The sequence below is a fragment of the Rana temporaria genome, chromosome 12 (genome assembly GCF_905171775.1).
Source record: "Rana temporaria chromosome 12, aRanTem1.1, whole genome shotgun sequence".
Classification (NCBI taxonomy): domain Eukaryota; kingdom Metazoa; phylum Chordata; class Amphibia; order Anura; family Ranidae; genus Rana; species Rana temporaria.
The window spans coordinates 4550040-4569913 of record NC_053500.1 but is presented as its reverse complement, the minus strand read 5'-3'; the positions used below and the strand labels follow the sequence as shown (position 1 = coordinate 4569913).

The 19874-nt window shown below is 50.8% G+C and overlaps 1 protein-coding gene across 3 annotated transcripts in view; it reads right to left on the bottom strand.

Moving 5' to 3' along the window:
- The window catches only part of EYA2 (EYA transcriptional coactivator and phosphatase 2), a 183015-nt gene that overhangs the window by 13585 nt on the left and 149556 nt on the right, over positions 1-19874 (bottom strand). For all 3 annotated transcript variants that reach the window (XM_040331413.1, XM_040331415.1, XM_040331414.1), the window contains 3 exons: positions 12516-12605; positions 4080-4138; positions 1164-1324 (listed from right to left, as the gene is read on the bottom strand). In XM_040331413.1, the coding sequence (XP_040187347.1) occupies positions 1164-1324; positions 4080-4138; positions 12516-12605 (310 nt within the window). The remainder of the gene's footprint in view (positions 1-1163; positions 1325-4079; positions 4139-12515; positions 12606-19874) is intronic.

The following is a 19874-nucleotide window of genomic DNA, read 5'->3' as shown; positions in this document are numbered from 1 at the left end:
TTATGTGTGGTCCAGACCATCTTATAGACGAGGCTTGGGGGAGTCTCTCAGACTGCCCCCCCCCAATGCATTGTACTAGATGATATCATCATGTTTGGCCCAGACTACCTTATAGAAGAGGCTTGGGGGGGGCAGTTGCTCAGACTGCCCCCCCCCCCAATGCATTGTACTAGATGATATCATTGTGTGTGGGCCAGACCACCTTATAGACAAGGCTTGGGGGAGAGGGGCAGTTGCTCAGACTGCCCCCCCCCCCCCCCCAATGCATTGTACTAGATGATATCATCATGTGGGGCCCAGACCACCTTCTAGAAGAGGCTTGGGGGGGGGGCAGTCGCTCAGACCGAGGGAGTCTGCCGGAGGAGGAGTAAGGTGAATATTACACTTTATGCAGGGCCGGGACAAGTGGTGGGAAGGAGGGGAGGCTGCCCTGGGCACGAGGTGAGGGGAGGGGGGAGGGGTGGGCACCAGGAGGGAATAAGTTGAGATGAGGAATTTGGGGGGGGGGGGGGGAGCAGGGGGTAAGAATTGTTCTAGGAAGGGAAATTTGAGTGAGTGTGCTAGGAGTGGTGATTAAGGGTTGATTTGTGTTGGGAGGGGGGTGTGAGATTTCTACTAGGAGGGGCGATTTGTGCTACAGTAAGTGATACAGTAGAGGGGGAAGGGGATCTGTGCTAGGACGAGAAATTGTTTTTGAGGGAGGGGTTGGAGGGATGATTGTGCTGTTTGTGCTAGGAGGGGGGATCTGGAGTGGGGGGATGTGTCCTTGGAGGTGGTGGGGGGTGCAAGAGTATTTTTCCCCCCCATTCTCTTGGGTTTTAGGCCTCATTTACATGATTATTGCTACTAAAATTGCCCCACATTGATCGCTATTAGTCACTACACTCCATTGCTACGTATATGTGTGCCGATTGATTGGCAATGGCACAAATGTAGCGTGAGCACACCAGCAAAAATCGCCCATGTGTATTCGTATTACCATGGCTGCCCCGTCAGCACACACACACACACGCCCGGCCTGTTATTTGTACATGTGTAACAATTTGTATCCTTTTTATGCCACACCTGAATACAAAGTTGCGATGGTTCAGGTATTATTATCGCAGAAGAAAACACTGGATACAAATGACATCACAGCAGCGGTGACATCACATGACACCCACCTCCTACGTTGTTTTTGTAGGTGCCGTACAGCTCTTTCACTCTTCTGTAGCGGAACGCCAACTTCCTCATCCAGTCCACTCCCCCGTGGACGCCGGACCCCAGGCAGAGATTGGCCCCGGCCGCCGAGCTGTGGAATCCGTCCCCAGAAAAGTTGTACGTGCTGCAAGAGAGAGAAACAGGGATGGGGGGGGTCAGTCTGAGAGCGGGAGAGACAGGGACAGGGGGGGTCAGTCTGAGAGCGGGAGAGACAGGGATGGGGGGGTCAGTCTGAGAGCGGGAGAGACAGGGATGGGGGGGGTCAGTCTGAGAGTGGGAGAGACAGGGACAGGGGGGTGAGTCTGAGAGCGGGAGAGACAGGGATGGGGGGGGTGAGTCTGAGAGCGGGAGAGACAGGGATGGGGGGGTGAGTCTGAGAGCAGGAGAGACAGGGATGGGGGGTCAGTCTGAGAGTGGGAGAGACAGGGATGGGGGGGTCAGTCTGAGAGCGGGAGAGACAGGGATGGGGGGGGTCAGTCTAAGAGCGGGAAAGACAGGGATGGGGAGTCAGTCTGAGAGCGGGAGAGACAGGAATGGGGGGGGGGTGAGTCTGAGAGTGGGAGAGATAGGAATGGGGTGTCAGTCTGAGAGCGGGAGAGACAGGGACAGGGGGGTGAGTCTGAGAGCGGGAGAGACAGGGATGGGGGGTCAGTCTGAGAGCGGGAGAGACAGGGATGGGGGGGTCAGTCTGAGAGCGGGAGAGACAGGGATGGGGGGGGTCAGTCTAAGAGCGGGAAAGACAGGGATGGGGAGTCAGTCTGAGAGCGGGAGAGACAGGAATGGGGGGGTAAGTCTGAGAGCGGGAGAGACAGGGATGGGGGGGTCAGTCTGAGAGCGGTAGAGACAGGGATGGGGGGGTCAGTCTGAGAGCGGGAGAGACAGGGATGGGGGGTCAGTCTGAGAGCGGGAGAGACAGGGATGGGGGGGTCAGTCTGAGAGCGGGAGAGACAGGGATGGGGGGGGTCAGTCTAAGAGCGGGAAAGACAGGGATGGGGGGTCAGTCTGAGAGCGGGAGAGACAGGGATGGGGGGTCAGTCTGAGAGCGGGAGAGACAGGGATGGGGGGGGGGTGAGTCTGAGAGCGGGAGAGACAGGAATGGGGGGTCAGTCTGAGAGCGGGAGAGACAGGGATGGAGGGTCAGTCTGAGAGCAGGAGAGACAGGGATGGGGGGGTGAGTCTGAGAGCGGGAGAGACAGGGATGGGGGGGTGAGTCTGAGAGCGGGAGAGACAGGGATGGAGGGTCAGTCTGAGAGTGGGAGAGACAGGGATGGGGGGTCAGTCTGAGAGCGGGAGAGACAGGGATGGGGGGGTGAGTCTGAGAGCGGGAGAGACAGGGATGGGGGGGTGAGTCTGAGAGCGGGAGAGACAGGGATGGGGGGGTGAGTCTGAGAGCGGGAGAGACAGGGATGGAGGGGGTCAGTCTGAGAGTGGGAGAGACAGGGATGGGGGGTCAGTCTGAGAGTGGAAGAGACAGGGATGGGGCATCAGTCTGAGAGCGGGAGAGACAGGGATGGAGGGGGTCAGTCTGAGAGCGGGAGAAACAGGAATGGGGGGGCAGTCTCCTCCCGTGACCTTCCACCACTCTCTCGGGCTCTCCCATCCTGCCGGGAGACCCAAGCTACTAGTCGGAGACCCAAAGAAAGCCGGGATCGGCTTTGATTGGGTCTTGAATATGGTAACCCGGAACTGATGACATGACGTCACTTCTAGTTTATCAGCATCATAATGGCGCCATTTCCTCCCCCCTCCCCCGTGCTAGTGCGCAAAGACGAAATGCGTACGTCGGTCCCGCACACACGCGAGGTATCGCCCCGAACGTCTAGCACCAGACCTCCTGTGTACATCTAAAGTGGTGACCTGTAAAGGCTTTTAAAGCGTCACACATGGATAGTAAAATTTACGTCGTTTGTCGCCGCAACGCGCGGGTAGGGGGGCGCAATTTTAAAGCGTGACGTGTTTGGTATCTTTTTACCCGGTGTGACATCATCTTTTATAAAAAAATTGGGTTATGTATTCTGTTGTTTTTTATTTTAAATAGTGTATTTGTTCCCAAAAATTGCATTTGCTGCGCAGATAGCGCGTGACATTAAAAAAAATAAAATTGCAATATAATAATATTTGGCGGTTCCAAGTAATTTTCTAGAAAAAAAAAAAAGCAGATTTCCACAGAAATTGTCTAAATAATGTATACAAATAAGAACTAATGGGATCACAGGATCTCTCTATAGGGACACAGGGGCCCCCAGCTGTCAGAGGGCCCTCGGTGGAAGACGCTCTATCTTTACCCGGACCGGCGTCCCCAACGTCCCCCCCCCTGTAATTCTCACTTTCCAGCCGGCACATTATACTCCGGAGGATCTGCAGCATGTGAGAAAGTCATTATCTGCGGTTTGGAGTAAATATACGGATCAGCGAGGAGCCAATTGTGATGTCACTGCGTCAGATCATTTGGCGCTGGGGAAGAATCTATGACATTATAATGGCAAAACGACGCCAAGAAAGCGGCGTGGGACTGTGGCATCGCGGGGGGGGGGGGGGGGAGGGGGGGTTACACAGCATTCCCCTCCCACCGCCACAAAACATAGACTGCGAATGGAAAAAAAAAGCGTTAAAATTAGAATCTTGTCGGGGGATGGAAAGTCAACAACTCTCCACTGATGTTCCAGGAAAGGACAAAAAATGTCATTTACAAAGAGTTCCGATGAGAAACGTAACAATCCCAGCCACCAATAGAAAACGCCCGACGTGACGTGACCACAAGAGGGCGCTATAGAGATCAATACTAGGGAGGGATAGGATCGATTCTGCGGTCTATCTCTACCCATAGAGGAGGAGATCGATGAATTGTGTATCGGGGGGATCGTTGCAGCCAATCTCACCTCAAGTCTTGTCCGTTGTCGTCAGAGGAGACGTCATCGATGTGGATCTGATCACATTCCTAATAAAAGACAAACAAAAAAGGCCAATATGTTATTTGTGTCTCTACAACTCTCCTACTTCTCTGTACAACACTGCGGTATATGTCAGAGCTATATAAAAGTATTAGTGGCGGTGCGTCCATAGTGGGCACAGGGTGCCGGCCACCTGAATAACAGCGGTTGGTGTGCTTTGGAAGTGTCTATCAGAGCCAGCGGCTTCCAGATTACAGCCTGTGGGCTCTAATCGGCTTCCAAAAAGTTAACTAGAGGGCGCACAGGGGGTGCGTTCCCTGGTTAACACCGACATGCGTCTGAGCCAATCAGGTTCACCGGGTCTGGTTACCGGTCACCTGGTTGGCTGAAGCGACATCGAGGGCGGGAGAAGATGTCGAGGGATCGTGGAGGAGGATGGCTGACCCGAGAAAGGCAAGTGCCCGGTGGGGGGGGGGCAAACTGGCGGTATTTGATGGGGCAATCTGATGGCATTTTACGGGGCAAGCTGGCGGCATTTTACGGGGCAGACTGGCGGTATTTGCTTTGGCAAACTGGCGGCAATTGATGGGCACAGTGGTGACAATTGATTCCCACAGTGGCTGCGTTTGATGGCACAATGTCGATAATTGATGGGCACAGTGGCGACAATTGATGGCACAGTGGCGACAATTGATGGCACAGTGGCGACAATTGATGGCACAGTAGCGATAATTGATGTGCACAGTGGCAGCGTTAGATGGCACGGCGGCGACAATTGATGGCACAGTGGCGACAATTGATGGCACAGTGGCGATAATTGATGGGCACAGTGGCAGCGTTTGATGGCACGGTGGCGACAAATGATGGCACAGTGGCGACAATTGATGGCACAGTAGCGATAATTGATGTGCACAGTGGCAGCGTTAGATGGCACGGCGGCGACAATTGATGGCACAGTGGCGACAATTGATGGCACAGTGGCGATAATTGATGGGCACAGTGGCAGCGTTTGATGGCACGGTGGCGACAATTGATGGCACAGTGGCGACAATTGATGGCACAGTAGCGATAATTGATGTGCACAGTGGCAGCGTTAGATGGCACGGCGGCGACAATTGATGGCACAGTGGCGACAATTGATGGGCACAGTGGCGACAATTGATGGCACAGTAGCGATAATTGATGTGCACAGTGGCAGCGTTAGATGGCACGGCGGCGACAATTGATGGCACAGTGGCGACAATTGATGGCACAGTGGCGATAATTGATGGGCACAGTGGCAGCGTTTGATGGCACGGTGGCGACAATTGATGGCACAGTGGCGATAATTGATGGGCACAGTGGCAGCATTTGATGGGCACAGTGGCGACAATTGATGGCACAGTGGCGATAATTGATGGGCACAGTGGCAGCATTTGATGGGCACAGTGGCGACAATTGATGGCACAGTGGCGAAAATTGATGGGCAGTGGCTGCGTTTGATGGCACAGTGATGACAATTGATGGGCACAGTGGCAGCATTTGATGGGCACAGTGGCAGCATTTGATGGCACAGTGGCTGCGTTTGATGGCACAGTGGCGATAATTGATGGGCACAGTGGCTGCGTTTGATGGGCACAGTGGCGACAATTGATGGGCACAGTGGCGACAATTGATGGGCACAGTGGCGACAATTGATGGGCACAGTGGCTGCGTTTGATGGCACAGTGGCAACAATTGATGGCACAGTGGCTGCGTTTGATGGCACAGTGGCGACAATTGATGGCACAGTGGCGACAATTGACGGCCACCTGAATAACAGCGGTTGGTGTGCTTTGGAAGTGTCTATCAGAGCCAGCGGCTTCCAGATTACAGCCTGTGGGCTCTAATCGGCTTCCAAAAAGTTAACTAGAGGGCGCACAGGGGGTGCGTTCCCTGGTTAACACCGACATGCGTCTGAGCCAATCAGGTTCACCGGGTCTGGTTACCGGTCACCTGGTTGGCTGAAGCGACATCGAGGGCGGGAGAAGATGTCGAGGGATCGTGGAGGAGGATGGCTGACCCGAGAAAGGCAAGTGCCCGGTGGGGGGGGGGCAAACTGGCGGTATTTGATGGGGCAATCTGATGGCATTTTACGGGGCAAGCTGGCGGCATTTTACGGGGCAGACTGGCGGTATTTGCTTTGGCAAACTGGCGGCAATTGATGGGCACAGTGGTGACAATTGATTCCCACAGTGGCTGCGTTTGATGGCACAATGTCGATAATTGATGGGCACAGTGGCGACAATTGATGGCACAGTGGCGACAATTGATGGCACAGTGGCGACAATTGATGGCACAGTAGCGATAATTGATGTGCACAGTGGCAGCGTTAGATGGCACGGCGGCGACAATTGATGGCACAGTGGCGACAATTGATGGCACAGTGGCGATAATTGATGGGCACAGTGGCAGCGTTTGATGGCACGGTGGCGACAAATGATGGCACAGTGGCGACAATTGATGGCACAGTAGCGATAATTGATGTGCACAGTGGCAGCGTTAGATGGCACGGCGGCGACAATTGATGGCACAGTGGCGACAATTGATGGCACAGTGGCGATAATTGATGGGCACAGTGGCAGCGTTTGATGGCACGGTGGCGACAATTGATGGCACAGTGGCGACAATTGATGGCACAGTAGCGATAATTGATGTGCACAGTGGCAGCGTTAGATGGCACGGCGGCGACAATTGATGGCACAGTGGCGACAATTGATGGGCACAGTGGCGACAATTGATGGCACAGTAGCGATAATTGATGTGCACAGTGGCAGCGTTAGATGGCACGGCGGCGACAATTGATGGGCACAGTGGCGACAATTGATGGCACAGTGGCGACAATTGATGGCACAGTGGCGACAATTGATGGCACAGTAGCGATAATTGATGTGCACAGTGGCAGCGTTAGATGGCACGGCGGCGACAATTGATGGCACAGTGGCGACAATTGATGGCACAGTGGCGATAATTGATGGGCACAGTGGCAGCGTTTGATGGCACGGTGGCGACAATTGATGGCACAGTGGCGATAATTGATGGGCACAGTGGCAGCATTTGATGGGCACAGTGGCGACAATTGATGGCACAGTGGCGATAATTGATGGGCACAGTGGCAGCATTTGATGGGCACAGTGGCGACAATTGATGGCACAGTGGCGAAAATTGATGGGCAGTGGCTGCGTTTGATGGCACAGTGATGACAATTGATGGGCACAGTGGCAGCATTTGATGGGCACAGTGGCAGCATTTGATGGCACAGTGGCTGCGTTTGATGGCACAGTGGCGATAATTGATGGGCACAGTGGCTGCGTTTGATGGGCACAGTGGCGACAATTGATGGGCACAGTGGCGACAATTGATGGGCACAGTGGCGACAATTGATGGGCACAGTGGCTGCGTTTGATGGCACAGTGGCAACAATTGATGGCACAGTGGCTGCGTTTGATGGCACAGTGGCGACAATTGATGGCACAGTGGCGACAATTGATGGGCACAGTGGCGACAATTGATGGGCACAGTGGCGACAATTGATGGGCACAGTGGCAGCGTTTGATTTTTATTTGTTTTTTTGATGGTTTGCGCCCCGCAAAAATGTTGAGCACCAGCCGCCACTGAATAATAATAGTGTGTGACTTTGAGGGGGACATTAGAGTGTAAGCTCCTCTGGTGCAGAGACTGATGTGACTGGCTCAGTGTTCTCTGTACAGCACTGCGGTATATGTCAGAGCTATATAAATGTATTCTAAAATTGAACAGTCCAAGCTGCTGTGATTGGTTGCTGGGGGACACTGCACTGATGTGCGGAGGAAGAAGAGGCGCAGTGAGCCGAGTTCCCCGGACTCCAGCTGTATTATGTAAGGGGGAAGGTATTTGTATGGATTCGGATCTGCTTTTCTCATTTACACTGGAAGAGAACGCGGTATTGGGTGACAGCCGTGGCTATCACATATCCGTCTTCTCAAGAAAGCTGCCACGGGCGCACAGACACTACCTCATAGCCCACCAATGGGCACTGTCCTCCTTCCAAGGCAAACACAGACCGGCCTCAAATACCAACATGTCTGTCAGTCATTGTCTATCGGCATGGACGGGGAGGGACCATCACTGATATCTGTACTGAGTCTGACCTTCTGAAAATGAGGTGAGTGACTCAGAGAAAGAAGACATGGCCAGGCAAGTAGCATTTTCAGAATGATCTCAGCATGTTTTTTTCCAGCACAGACTTCCTCCAAATCCTTACTATAAATACGGCAAACGGGGAATGCTGGAGCTACCGGCAGGGCTAATGCTGGAGCAACTGGCTGGGCTATTGGGGGATGCTGGAGCTTCCAGCTGGGCTAATGGGGAATGCTGGAGCTATGGGCTGGGCTAATGGGGGATGCTGGAACTACCGGCTGGGCTAATGGGGGATGCTGGAACTACCGGCTGGGCTAATGGGGGATGCTGGAACTACCGGCTGGGCTAATGGGGGATGCTGGAACTACTGGTTGGGCTAATGGAGAATGCTGGAACTACCGGCTGTGCTAATAGGCAATCCTGGAGCTACCGGCTGGGTTAATGGGGGTGGTGGAGCTACCGGCTGGGCTACTGGGGGATGCTGGAACTACTGGTTGGGCTAATGGGGGATGGTGGAACTACCGGCTGGGCTAATGGGGGATGCTGGAGCTACCGGCTTTGCACTGGCTGGGCCAATGGAGAATGGTGGAACTTCTGGCTGGGCTAATAGTGAATGCTGGAGCTACCAGCTGGGCTAATGGGAGATGCTGGAGCTACCAGCTGGGCTAATGCTGGAGCTACTGGCTGGGCCAATGGAGAATGGTGGAACTTCTGGCTGGACTAATGGTGAATGCTGGAGCTACCAGCTGGGCTAATGGGAGATGCTGGAGCTACAAGCTGGGCTAATGCTGGAGCTACTGAGTGGGCCAATGGAGAATGGTGGAACCTCTGGCTGGGCTAATGGGAAATGCTGGGGCTACCAGCTGGGCTAATGGTGAATGCTGGGGCTACCAGCTGGGCTAATGGTGAATGCTGGGGCTACCAGCTGGGCTAATGGGAGATGCTGGAGCTACCAGCTGGGCTAATGCTGGAGCTACTGGCTGGGCCAATGGAGAATGGTGGAACTTCTGGCTGGGATAATGGGGAATGCTGGAGCTACCAGCTGGGCTAATGGGAGATGCTGGAGCTACCAGCTGGGCTAATGGGAGATGCTGGAGCTACAAGCTGGGCTAATGGGTTTCTGAAGTGCTGAGCTGTCAAGAAAGTCAGGGAAAAGTCAGATCTGGTTATGGGATAGTGACGCAAAAGCATTGAAGCCGCTGGATTAGCATAACAGCCAGGCAGCTGTTCTTTATCGACAGGTTCCCTTTAAATGCACCCGGGTGCACCACACTGCCGTTTTCATTTGAGAGGAAATGCGATGTGTAAGCCACTACGCACCAATCTGATTGGCTGCTGTTGCCCTAAAATATGTGCATGCTGCGACCTCCAACTTCCTCCCTGTTTTCACAGCGGCTTGCGTCCGCTATTAATAGACATCACATTTGTTGTTAATTGGCCGGCTCCCTCAATCAGCTGGAAATCTAATTTCCGCAAACCAGTTTTTACAGCCTTGGCCCGTCCATGTGCCTGCGCACTCTCCCGGTTGTGTGCCGCGGGTACCTCCTAAGCACTCGCACATCTGCCAGGATCACATACATATATATAAAAAAAAAAAGACTTAGTGGCAGCATTAAACCACATGGTGGCGCACTTTCCCCAAGTTGCCTAGGAGAATTTTTCATTCCTCTGGCAGAGATGGAGTTGGTAAAAACAGCCGAGAGAACCCGGGCATTCGTGAAAGTTCACAGGTCTAGCTGGTAAACTGCGGAATTAGATGTTGGCACGGCTAGAAAGGGCTTAAAAGATCTGAACCAGAGGAAAAAGCTTCTAATGATGTAAAAGAACCAGAAGGTCACGGCCACAGCTTCTCGTGGGCCATGTACGCCCCGTCATTAAACAATTTCAACGTTATGTTAAAAAAAAAAAAAAAAGGCGGCACAAGTGGCGGAGGAATTCAAAATGAAAGTTACAAAGAAAATTCCGCAAAAAACAATAAAAAGTAAAAATGATTGGACCCAAAGAGAGAAAATTTTCCTGGGGGAGACCCAAGAGGAACACACATTTTGGATCCGGCATGCGGCGAGAAGGAATAAACAGATGACCGCGTGGAAAGAAAACAATGTGATTGGAGCGCTGCGCCGTGCCAGGAGCTGGCTTGTAATTTGGCGCTTGTGTGGTCAGATGTCCGGCGAATCGCAGGAGATAGTTCCGGAGGCTGCGTCTTATCTGGAATTAATTACAGAGGACTCGTGGAAGAGGGAAAACAGTAAATCAGGGTTGGACGCGTTGGGCGGTTGTTGCTCGGGAAAATAAAAGGCTTTTGTGAAACAATACGTCTTGATTGCATTGTGTGTTTCGACGACTCCTGCGGCTGTTTTCATGTGTTTTTGGGTAAAGTAGGCGGCTGGCAAGATGTGGATGGGAATTTCAAAGCAGCTGTGGCTTTTCCTGCGTCTGTGAGCACCCCCGACGCAGTGACCACCATTCATCCAATGGAATGATGGGAGGGATGATGACTAATAACCACAGACCCAGAATGAGTCGTGAATACAGCAGACGCCTCCACTGGTGCTGGACTACTTTAGGAATTCAGGCACGTTTCCAAGGTCAGGTACTAATGTTGGATGAGAAGACGGCTTGTAAAGGTGTGCATTTGGGTTGAGGTCAAGTTCCTCAACACCCAACTGGTCAAACCATGTCTTTATGGAGCTGGCTTACTACACAGGGGCACAGTCATGGTGGAACAGAAAAGGGTCTTCACCAAACTGTTACCCGAAAGGTTGGAAGAGCACAATTGTCCACAGTGTCTTTGCATGATGACACCTGAACTCCATGATTGGGATGAGGGGGGGGCCACATACCACCACCATTTATCCAATGGAATGATGGGAGGGATGGTAACTAATAACCACAGACCCAGACTGAGCCGGGAATACAGCAGACGCCTCCACTGGTGCTGGACTACTTTGGGAAGTTATGCACGTTTCCAAGGTCAGGTACTAATGTTGGATGAGAAGACGGCTTGTAAAGGTGTTCATTTGGGTTGAGGTCAAGTTCCTCAATACCCAACTGGTCAAACCATGTCTTTATGGAGCTGGCTTACTACACAGGGGCACAGTCGTGGTAGAACAGAAAAGGGTCTTCACCGAACTGTTAATGAAAGGTTAGAAGAGCACAATTAAAGAGCCGCCTCTGACCACAGACCCAGGTAGAGCTGTAAATACAGCAGACACCTCCACTGGTGCTGGACATCTGTGGGAATTTGTGCATGTTTCCAGAGTCAGGTACTGATCTTGAATGAGAGGAGCTGGCTTGCGAAGGTGTTCATTTGGGTTGAGTTCAGGGATCTGTCTCAAGTTCCTCCACATCCAATTGGTCAGACCATATCTTTATGGAGATGGCTTTGAAAACAGAAGACCTGGCTTGTAACTCGGCATTCCAATTCAACTCAAAAGGTGTTCAGTAGGGTTGAGTTCAGGGCTCTGTCCAGGACACTCAAGTTCATCCACACCCAACTGGTTGAAGCATGTCTTTATGGAGCTGGCTTTGTACACAGGGGCACCATCATGGTGGAACAGAAAAGGGTCTTCACACTCTTACCATAAGGTTGGAAGAGAACAATTGTCTACAATGTCTGTGCAGAATGACAACTGAATTCCATCACTGGGATGAGGAAGCCACATACCACCACAATACATCCAATGGAATGATGGGGGTGATGATGAATAATAACCACAGACCTGGATTGAGCCTTAAATACAAAGGACACTGGTGCTGGACATCTGTGGGAATTTGTGCGTGTTTCCAGGGTCAGGTACTGATGTTGGATGAGAAGACCTGGCTTGCGAAGATGTTCATTTGGGTTAAGGTCAGGAATCTGACTCAAGTTCCTCCACACCCAACTGGTCAGACCATGTCTTTATGGAGATGGCTTTGAACACAGAAGAGCCGGCTTGCAATTGGCAATCCACTTCATCTCAAAAGTGTTCAGTAAGGTTGAGGTCAGGGACAGGACACTCAAGTTCCTCCACACCAAACTGGTCAAACCATGTCTTTATGGAATTGTCATGGTGGAACAGAAAAGGTTCTTCACTAAACTGTTACCACAAGGCTAGAAGAGCACAACTATCTACAATGTCTTTGCACATTGATGACACCTCAACTCCATCATTGGATTGAAGGGGCCACATAGTGTGGGGCCACATAGTGTAGATGTGTCGGTCAGTTGTCCTCAAACATTTGGTTTACCTCTATAGTCAGCCTTATGAACAGGATAGAAAAGTAATTCTGTGAATGGACACTTACCTCCAGGTCATTGAAGAAGAGGTGATTGTCAGCAAGGTTGAAGATCATTTCTTCCATCATAAGACCAACCCGTACCGCTGCGGTTGTGTCCTGTAGAGAGAAGAACGGAGACTGGATCAGAGGGGGTTGAATCACAACCGGTTGTCACATACAGAACTGGAAGGAAGGAACATCAAATAATGCTATAGAGATCATAAACCTGGATCCTTATAGAACATGATTGTATCATCTCCATACTAAGAATGAAAACATGCCTGGAGGAGAACTCATGGTTTGGCCCTCACAAGGCCTAATCGTAGGTACATTTTAAGGAGATGGGTTTATTCCTTTCAGACGTCAGGTCACTTAATCTTTTAGCTAGATGGACGTTTTTAGTTTATGTAACAAAATGGAGAAGCAAATCCGAGTGGTTGAGGGACAACCAGGACACCTACTTGGAAATCTAAGATGAGAAAGCCCAGAGATGGCAACAACAGATTCCCATTACATTTAAGAAACCAGATACCAATGTGTTTACACTGCACACCCCTGAACCCTGCTCTCTGTACATTGCATACCCCTGAACCCTGCTCTCTGTACATTGCATACCCCTGAACCCTGCTCTCTGTACATTGCATACCCCTGAACCCTGCTCTCTGTACATTGCATACCCCTGAACCCTGCTCTCTGTACATTGCATACCCCTGAACCCTGCTCTCTGTACATTGCATACCCCTGAACCCTGCTCTCTGTAAATTGCATACCCCTGAACCCTGCTCTCTGTACATTGCATACCCCTGAACCCTGCTCTCTGTACATTGCATACCCCTGAACCCTGCTCTCTGTACACTGTGCCCCCCTGAACACTGTAAAATGTTCACCATGGACTCTACTCTCTGTACACTGTGCACCCCCTGAGTACCCCTGAAACCTGCATTCTGTGCACCCCTGAACCCTGCACTCTATACACTGCGCACATTTCAACCCTGCACTCTGTACATCTGCGCACCCCTGACCCCTACACTGCACACTGTGCACTGCACACCCGTGAACCCTGCACTCTGTGCACTGCGCACCCCTGAACTATGCACGGAGCACACTCCTGACAAAGTTACAATGTTGCAGCCTCTCACCTTGGGACTCTCTACAAAGTTACAATGTTAAAGCCTCTCATCTTGTGACTCTACAAAGTTACAATGTTGCAGTCTCTCACCTTACAGCCTTATGATTTGTTACAAAGTTGCAGTCTGATCACTGAGGGAGGGGAGACTGAGCAAATGCTTTCTCCTGCCTGCAGCAGACTGATGACATCATCTCAGCCTAGGCAAAAACCACTGACTGGAGCTTATGGATGGCTTTATAAATGGTAAAAGGTGGAGTTTTTTTCAGAAAAATGTAACCGTAGCTGTATATTGTGACAGATTAGGGGCGTGAGCACGCAGACGCAGAGTTCTGATTTTTATTTACAGACTTTCACTGCTTTTGAATTCGCTGCAGATCATTGCAGACGGTACAGAGAACTTAGAGAACGTTCCATATGTAGGTGGAAGAACATTCACATCGGAGACGATGCTCTCCTTCAAATATTTGTGTACAAGTCTCGTCTCCGGCCCGGTGTTCAGGCACGCCGAGCGCGGCGATGAACCCCCATACCTGCGTCCCCCCCCTCCCCCCCTCTCCTCCTGTTTGCTCGGCCTCCAATCACCCTGACATTCACACAGCCGCCACAATGAGCGATAAGCCCTCGTAGGACGACTTCCAGCGCGCCGGCCCCCTTTTCTCTTCTGCTGCCAACTACCTGCCGAGCCCCAGAGCAAATAATGACACTGCCACGGGGGATGAAGGCATTAATTATGTGTATTTATGAAATCAGACTGCTATTCTGCGGCTTTATCTGCTGGGGATGTCATCCAGGGGTTAGAGACGGATTAGCAGACAATCGAGGCCTTTCTGTGCTGGAAACTCCTACCTGCGGTTTTTTTCTTTACCTGCGCTAATGAAAGTGCCTCAAATCACAGAGAATGTCAGATCCGTAATTGCACTTAATGACTTGGGAACGCTTTACAAAACAGACCTGTTTGGCGGCCCGACACCGAGGTGCTAATCTACAACATATGTTAAAAGAATAGGAGGGCTGCGTGTACCTAATAAAGGGGCCGTCCGCCCGAAAGTGACGCCAATTTTTTTATTGGTTTGATTCGCCAAGTAACAAAACATTAAAATTCAGATTCAGAGTTAAATTTAACAATAAATCATTAATTATTACACATAGCTGACACCCCTCCAGAGTGAATCCAGCTAACCCACCAATAAGGGTGGAAATTGGGAGCATTCGGAGGAGATCCCCAAAACATATAAAGTCCTTCATAATGGGTACAGACCCGGGAACTCAGCACAGGGATGGTGGGAACCCCTCATTATGGGCACGGCGGGTGTACAGACCCGGGAACTCAGCACAGGGATGGTGGGAACCCCTCATAATGGGCACAGAGGGTGTACAGACCCGGGAACTCAGCCCAGGGATGGTGGGAATTCCTCATAATGGGCACAGTGGGTGTACATACCCGGGAACTCAGCACAGGGATGGTGGGAACCCCTCATAATGGGCACAGCGGGTGTACAGACCCGGGAACTCAGCACAGGGATGGTGGGAACCCCTCATAATGGGGCACAGCGGGTGTACAGACCCGGGAACTCAGCACAGGGATGGTGGGAACCCCTCATAATGGGCACAGCGGGTGTACAGACCCGGGAACTCAGCACAGGGATGGTGGGAACCCCTCATAATGGGTACAGAGGGTGTACAGACCTGGGAACTCAGCACAGGGATGGTGGGAACCCCTCATAATGGGTACAGCGGGTGTACAGACCCGGGAACTCAGCACAGGGATGGTGGGAACTCCTCATACTGGGCACAGCGGGTGTACAGGCCCGGGAACTCAGCACAGGGATGGTGGGAACCTCTCATAATGGGCACAGCGGGTGTACAGACCCAGGAACTCAGCACAGGGATGGTGGGAACCCCTCATAATGGGCACAGCGGGTGTACAGACCCGGGAACTCAGCACAGGGATGGTGGGAACCCCTCATAATGGGCACAGTGGGTGTACAGACCCAGGAACTCAGCACAGGGATGGTGGGAACCCCTCATAATGGACACAGCAGGTGTAGAGACCCAGGAACTCAGCACAGGGATGGTGGGAACTCCTCATAATGGGCACAGCGGGTGTACAGACCCAGGAACTCAGCATACGGATGGTGGGAACTCCTCATAATGGACACAGTGGGTGTACAGACCAAGGAACTCAGTATGTGGAGCTCTTAACTTATACAAATGTAATGTTGACCTGTCAACTTTATGCAAATACAATGTGGACCTCCCAACTTTAGGGGCTGGGCCTGTAAACCTATACTGATGTAGTTCACAGTTCAGGAGAGGGGTGGCAGTTTTTTTTTTTTACCTTTGCCATTGTGCTTCCTGGTAATTTGGCCCCACACATTTCCATAAGTGTCTTGGATGCTCAAGGACCTTGTCCCATTACTGAAGAGACCTCTCTTGTCATTGCACTGCCCAATAACTTAGCCCCACCACATCCATTTGCATTTTTGCCCTGGATACTCAATGATCCTCTCTACCACTGAGGAGGAGACCAATCGCCATTGTAACTCTATTTCCATTATTGCTATGGATGCTCAAAGACCTTGCCCCACCACTGAGGAGACCAACTGCCATTATACCGCCTGATAACTTAGCCCTATCCATTTTCATTTTTGCCTTGGATGCTTAAGGACCTTGTCCTGCCACTGAGGAGACCAGTCGCCATTGTTCCTTCCTAATAGATTGGCCCACCCATTTCTATTTTTGCCTTGAATGCGTAAAGACCTTGTCCCACCACTGAGGAGACCAACTGCCATTATACCGCCTGATAACTTAGCGCCATCCCATCCATTTCCATTATTACCTTGGATGCTCAAAGACCTTGTCTCGCCACTGAGGAGACCAGTCACCATTGTACCTCCTTTTGGTCCCACTCATTTCCATTCTGCCTTGGATGCTCAAAGACCTTTTCTCACCACTGAGGAGGCCAACTGACATTAAACCACCTGATTACTTAGCCCCATCCCAGCTATTTCATTTTTTTCCTTGGGTTCTCGAAGGACCTTGTTCCACCGCTGAGGAGACCAACTGGCATTATATTGCCACCTGATAACTTAGCCCCATCCCATCCATTACCATTTTTTGCCTTGGATGTCCAAAGACCTAGTCTCACTACTGAGGGGACCAATAGACATTGTACTGCCCCATAACTTAGCCCCATCCCATCCATTTCATTTTTTTGCCTTGGATTCTCGAAGGACCTTGTTCCACCACTGAGGACTGAGGAGACCAACTGGCATTATATTGCCTGATAACTTAGCCCTATCCATTTTCATTTTCCCTTGGATGCCCGAAGACATAGTCTCATCACTTAGAAGGCTAGTAGCCTCTGTACTGCCCCATAACTTTGCCCCACCCCATCCGTTTCCATTTTTACCTTGAATGCTCAAGAACCTTGTTTCATCACTGAGGAGACCAGCCACTATTGTACCTCCTTTTGGTCCCACACATTTCCATTCTGCCATGGGTGCTCGAAGACCTTTTTCCACCACTGAGGAGGCCAAACTGCCATTAAACTACCTGATAACTTAGCCCCATCCTATCCTTTTCATTGTTTGCCTTTGATGCCCGACCAACTGGCATTATATTGCCTCATAACTTAGCCCCACCCTATCCATTCCCATTTTTGTCTTGGACCTTTTTCCACCACTGAGGAGACCAACTGGCATTATATCGCCTGATAACTTGGCCCCATACCATCAATTTCCATTTTTGCCTTGGATGCCCAAAGACTTAGTCCCACCACTTATGGGACTGGTAGCCACTGTACTGTCCCATAACGTAGTCCCACCCCATTTATTTCCATTTTTACCTTGGACGCTCAAGGACCTTGTTTCGCTACTGAGGAGACCAGTCGCCATTTTTGGTCCCACTCATTTCCATTTTTGCCTTAGATGCTCAAGGACTTTGTCTCACAACTGAGGGGAACAATCACCATTGTATCTCCCGTTAACTTGGCCACATCAATTTCCAATAAGGTAGCAAAATGCTCTGCAGATGGCTTGCCCCATCCATGAGCAAATACCCCCCCCCCCCCATAAGGCCGTGCTCGCTCCCACAAGGGTGGTCTCAGCAGCACCATTTAGCAGACATGTTCTGCAGAGAGGCCAGGAGACGTACCCTAAATCTCCTTCGTTTGGGTGGTTGATTCGCTGACCAGCTGTAAATTGTAGCCATTAATTCGGCGCAGACACTTTAATTTATGACTACATCGAAACCCTACAAAGCAGCCAACTGACACCATATTCCTTGTGATTTATACCGCGGCCTGAACTCTAAATATCCCCTAAAAAGTGCAATTAATAAAAAGGCGGAGGGGGGATTGGTGGAAGGGAGTACATTTTTTGTTGCCGTCTTCTTGATTCGGGTCCCAGTCACAGAAAAGCGCCCGGTGATTGGGACCACTTTATTTGTTCTGCGCCCCCCCCCGCCCCACGTTAAAAAAAAATAAAATCGCAAACGCATAAAGCTGAGTGACAATTCGCCCCAGCCTCTTGCCAAAGAGATAATTTTGCTGGAGGTTTATGAGACAGCGAGCTCCGGGACATCAATGACACCCCGCTAATGCACTCTGGCAGGTAATGTTTGGCTTTTTCGGGGGCTGGCGGTCGGCCAGCAGAATACTTTAGCGCAAGAGTGAACCTTGGCTGTGGCCTTTGCACAGTTTAAAACAACCAATTGTGGCTTGTGTGCCTGCAGTTTGGTCGAGAGACGAGGCAGGTAAAGGGAGAAATGTTGGCGGATTAAATGGGATTCGTCGTTCTGCCTCCAATCTCCCCCTGCCTCCAATCTCCCCCAGGCCCCCTGCCTCCAATCACCCCCTGCCTCCATCGTCCCCTGCCTTCATCCTCCTCTGCCACCAACACCCCCTGCCTTCACCCCCCTCTGCGGTGCCACAATCTCCCCCTGCCTCCAATCTCCCCCTGCCTCCAATCTCCCCCTGCCTCCAATCTCCCCCAGGCCCCCTGCCTCCATCCCCCTTGTGGTAGAGACTATTCTTAGAGCGGGAAAAAGGTACATTTGAGGGGCATTCTTAGAGCGGGAAAAGTTACATCGGAAGGGTATATAGAGACAAGTCCTAGGTTGAGTAGAGGCAGACTGGATCATGATCTGATTGGGAAAACTTTGTGAAGTACTCTATGAGGAGCTGCCTAGACATGGTGATGTAGTCTCTCTATCCTCTGTCCTCCCCTCTCTCCCCCTTTTCTCTCTCTTTCTCCCCCTTTTCTCTCTCTCTCTCTCTCTCACTCTCTCTCTCTCTCTATCTCTTTCTTCATAAATGTAATCTCTGTAACTTTTCCTTTCCTATAACTTGTCATTTTTTTTACTGATGTATCCATTGTAGCCGTCTTACTGTCTGTGTAAATGTGTGCCTTGGATATCATCTTGGTTTTAAAGGTGTTATAGGTTATGTTATGTTTATAAATATTGAAGTAATACCAGTTTCTTCTCTGTATCAATAAATGTAATATTTTTCTCTTTTTCGCAGCCCTATTCTTTGTTTTTAATGTTTATATAGACAAAAAGGTTTTCATAGCTTACCTTAATTAGTTACGTGCGATATTAATATGTTTATGAATCGCTGATTATTAATTATGTACGTGCGTTATTGATTCTTCTATGACAAAATGGTGCCCCGTGTGAGGAGAGTTTAGAGTTTGGATAGAAATGATTTCTGGTATGGTAGACAGAGCTGGGGTAAGAGTGTTTTGTTTTAACCCGTCTGAAAGCCTAACAACAAACTAACTTTTCAGAACTTAACCTTTTCTTTTTGTCTATGCGAATGTGTTTATGAGACTGATTTTGAATAATGTAGATATATATAGAATGAAAGTGTGGCGTACCAATGTTAAGTATGGGGCTGGACGTCATTTACGTTCACGTCGAAACCAATGGCGTCCTTGCGGCGTACTTTGGAGCAATGCACACAGGGAAATTCCACGGACGGCGCATGCGCCGTTCGGCAAAAACGCCAATCACATCGGGTCACAGTAGATTTACAAAAAACACGCCCCATGATCCAAATTTGAATTAGGCGGGCTTGCGCCGGCTGATTTGCGCTACACCGCCGCAACTTACGGAGCTAGTGCTTTGAGAATACAGCGCTTGCCCGTCTGGGTTGCAGAGGCGTAGCGTAGAGCGGATACGCTACACCCGCACAAATTTACCCCGCTGACTGTGAATCTGGGCCTGTGTGCGTCTATGCAGTTGACCCTTTGAAT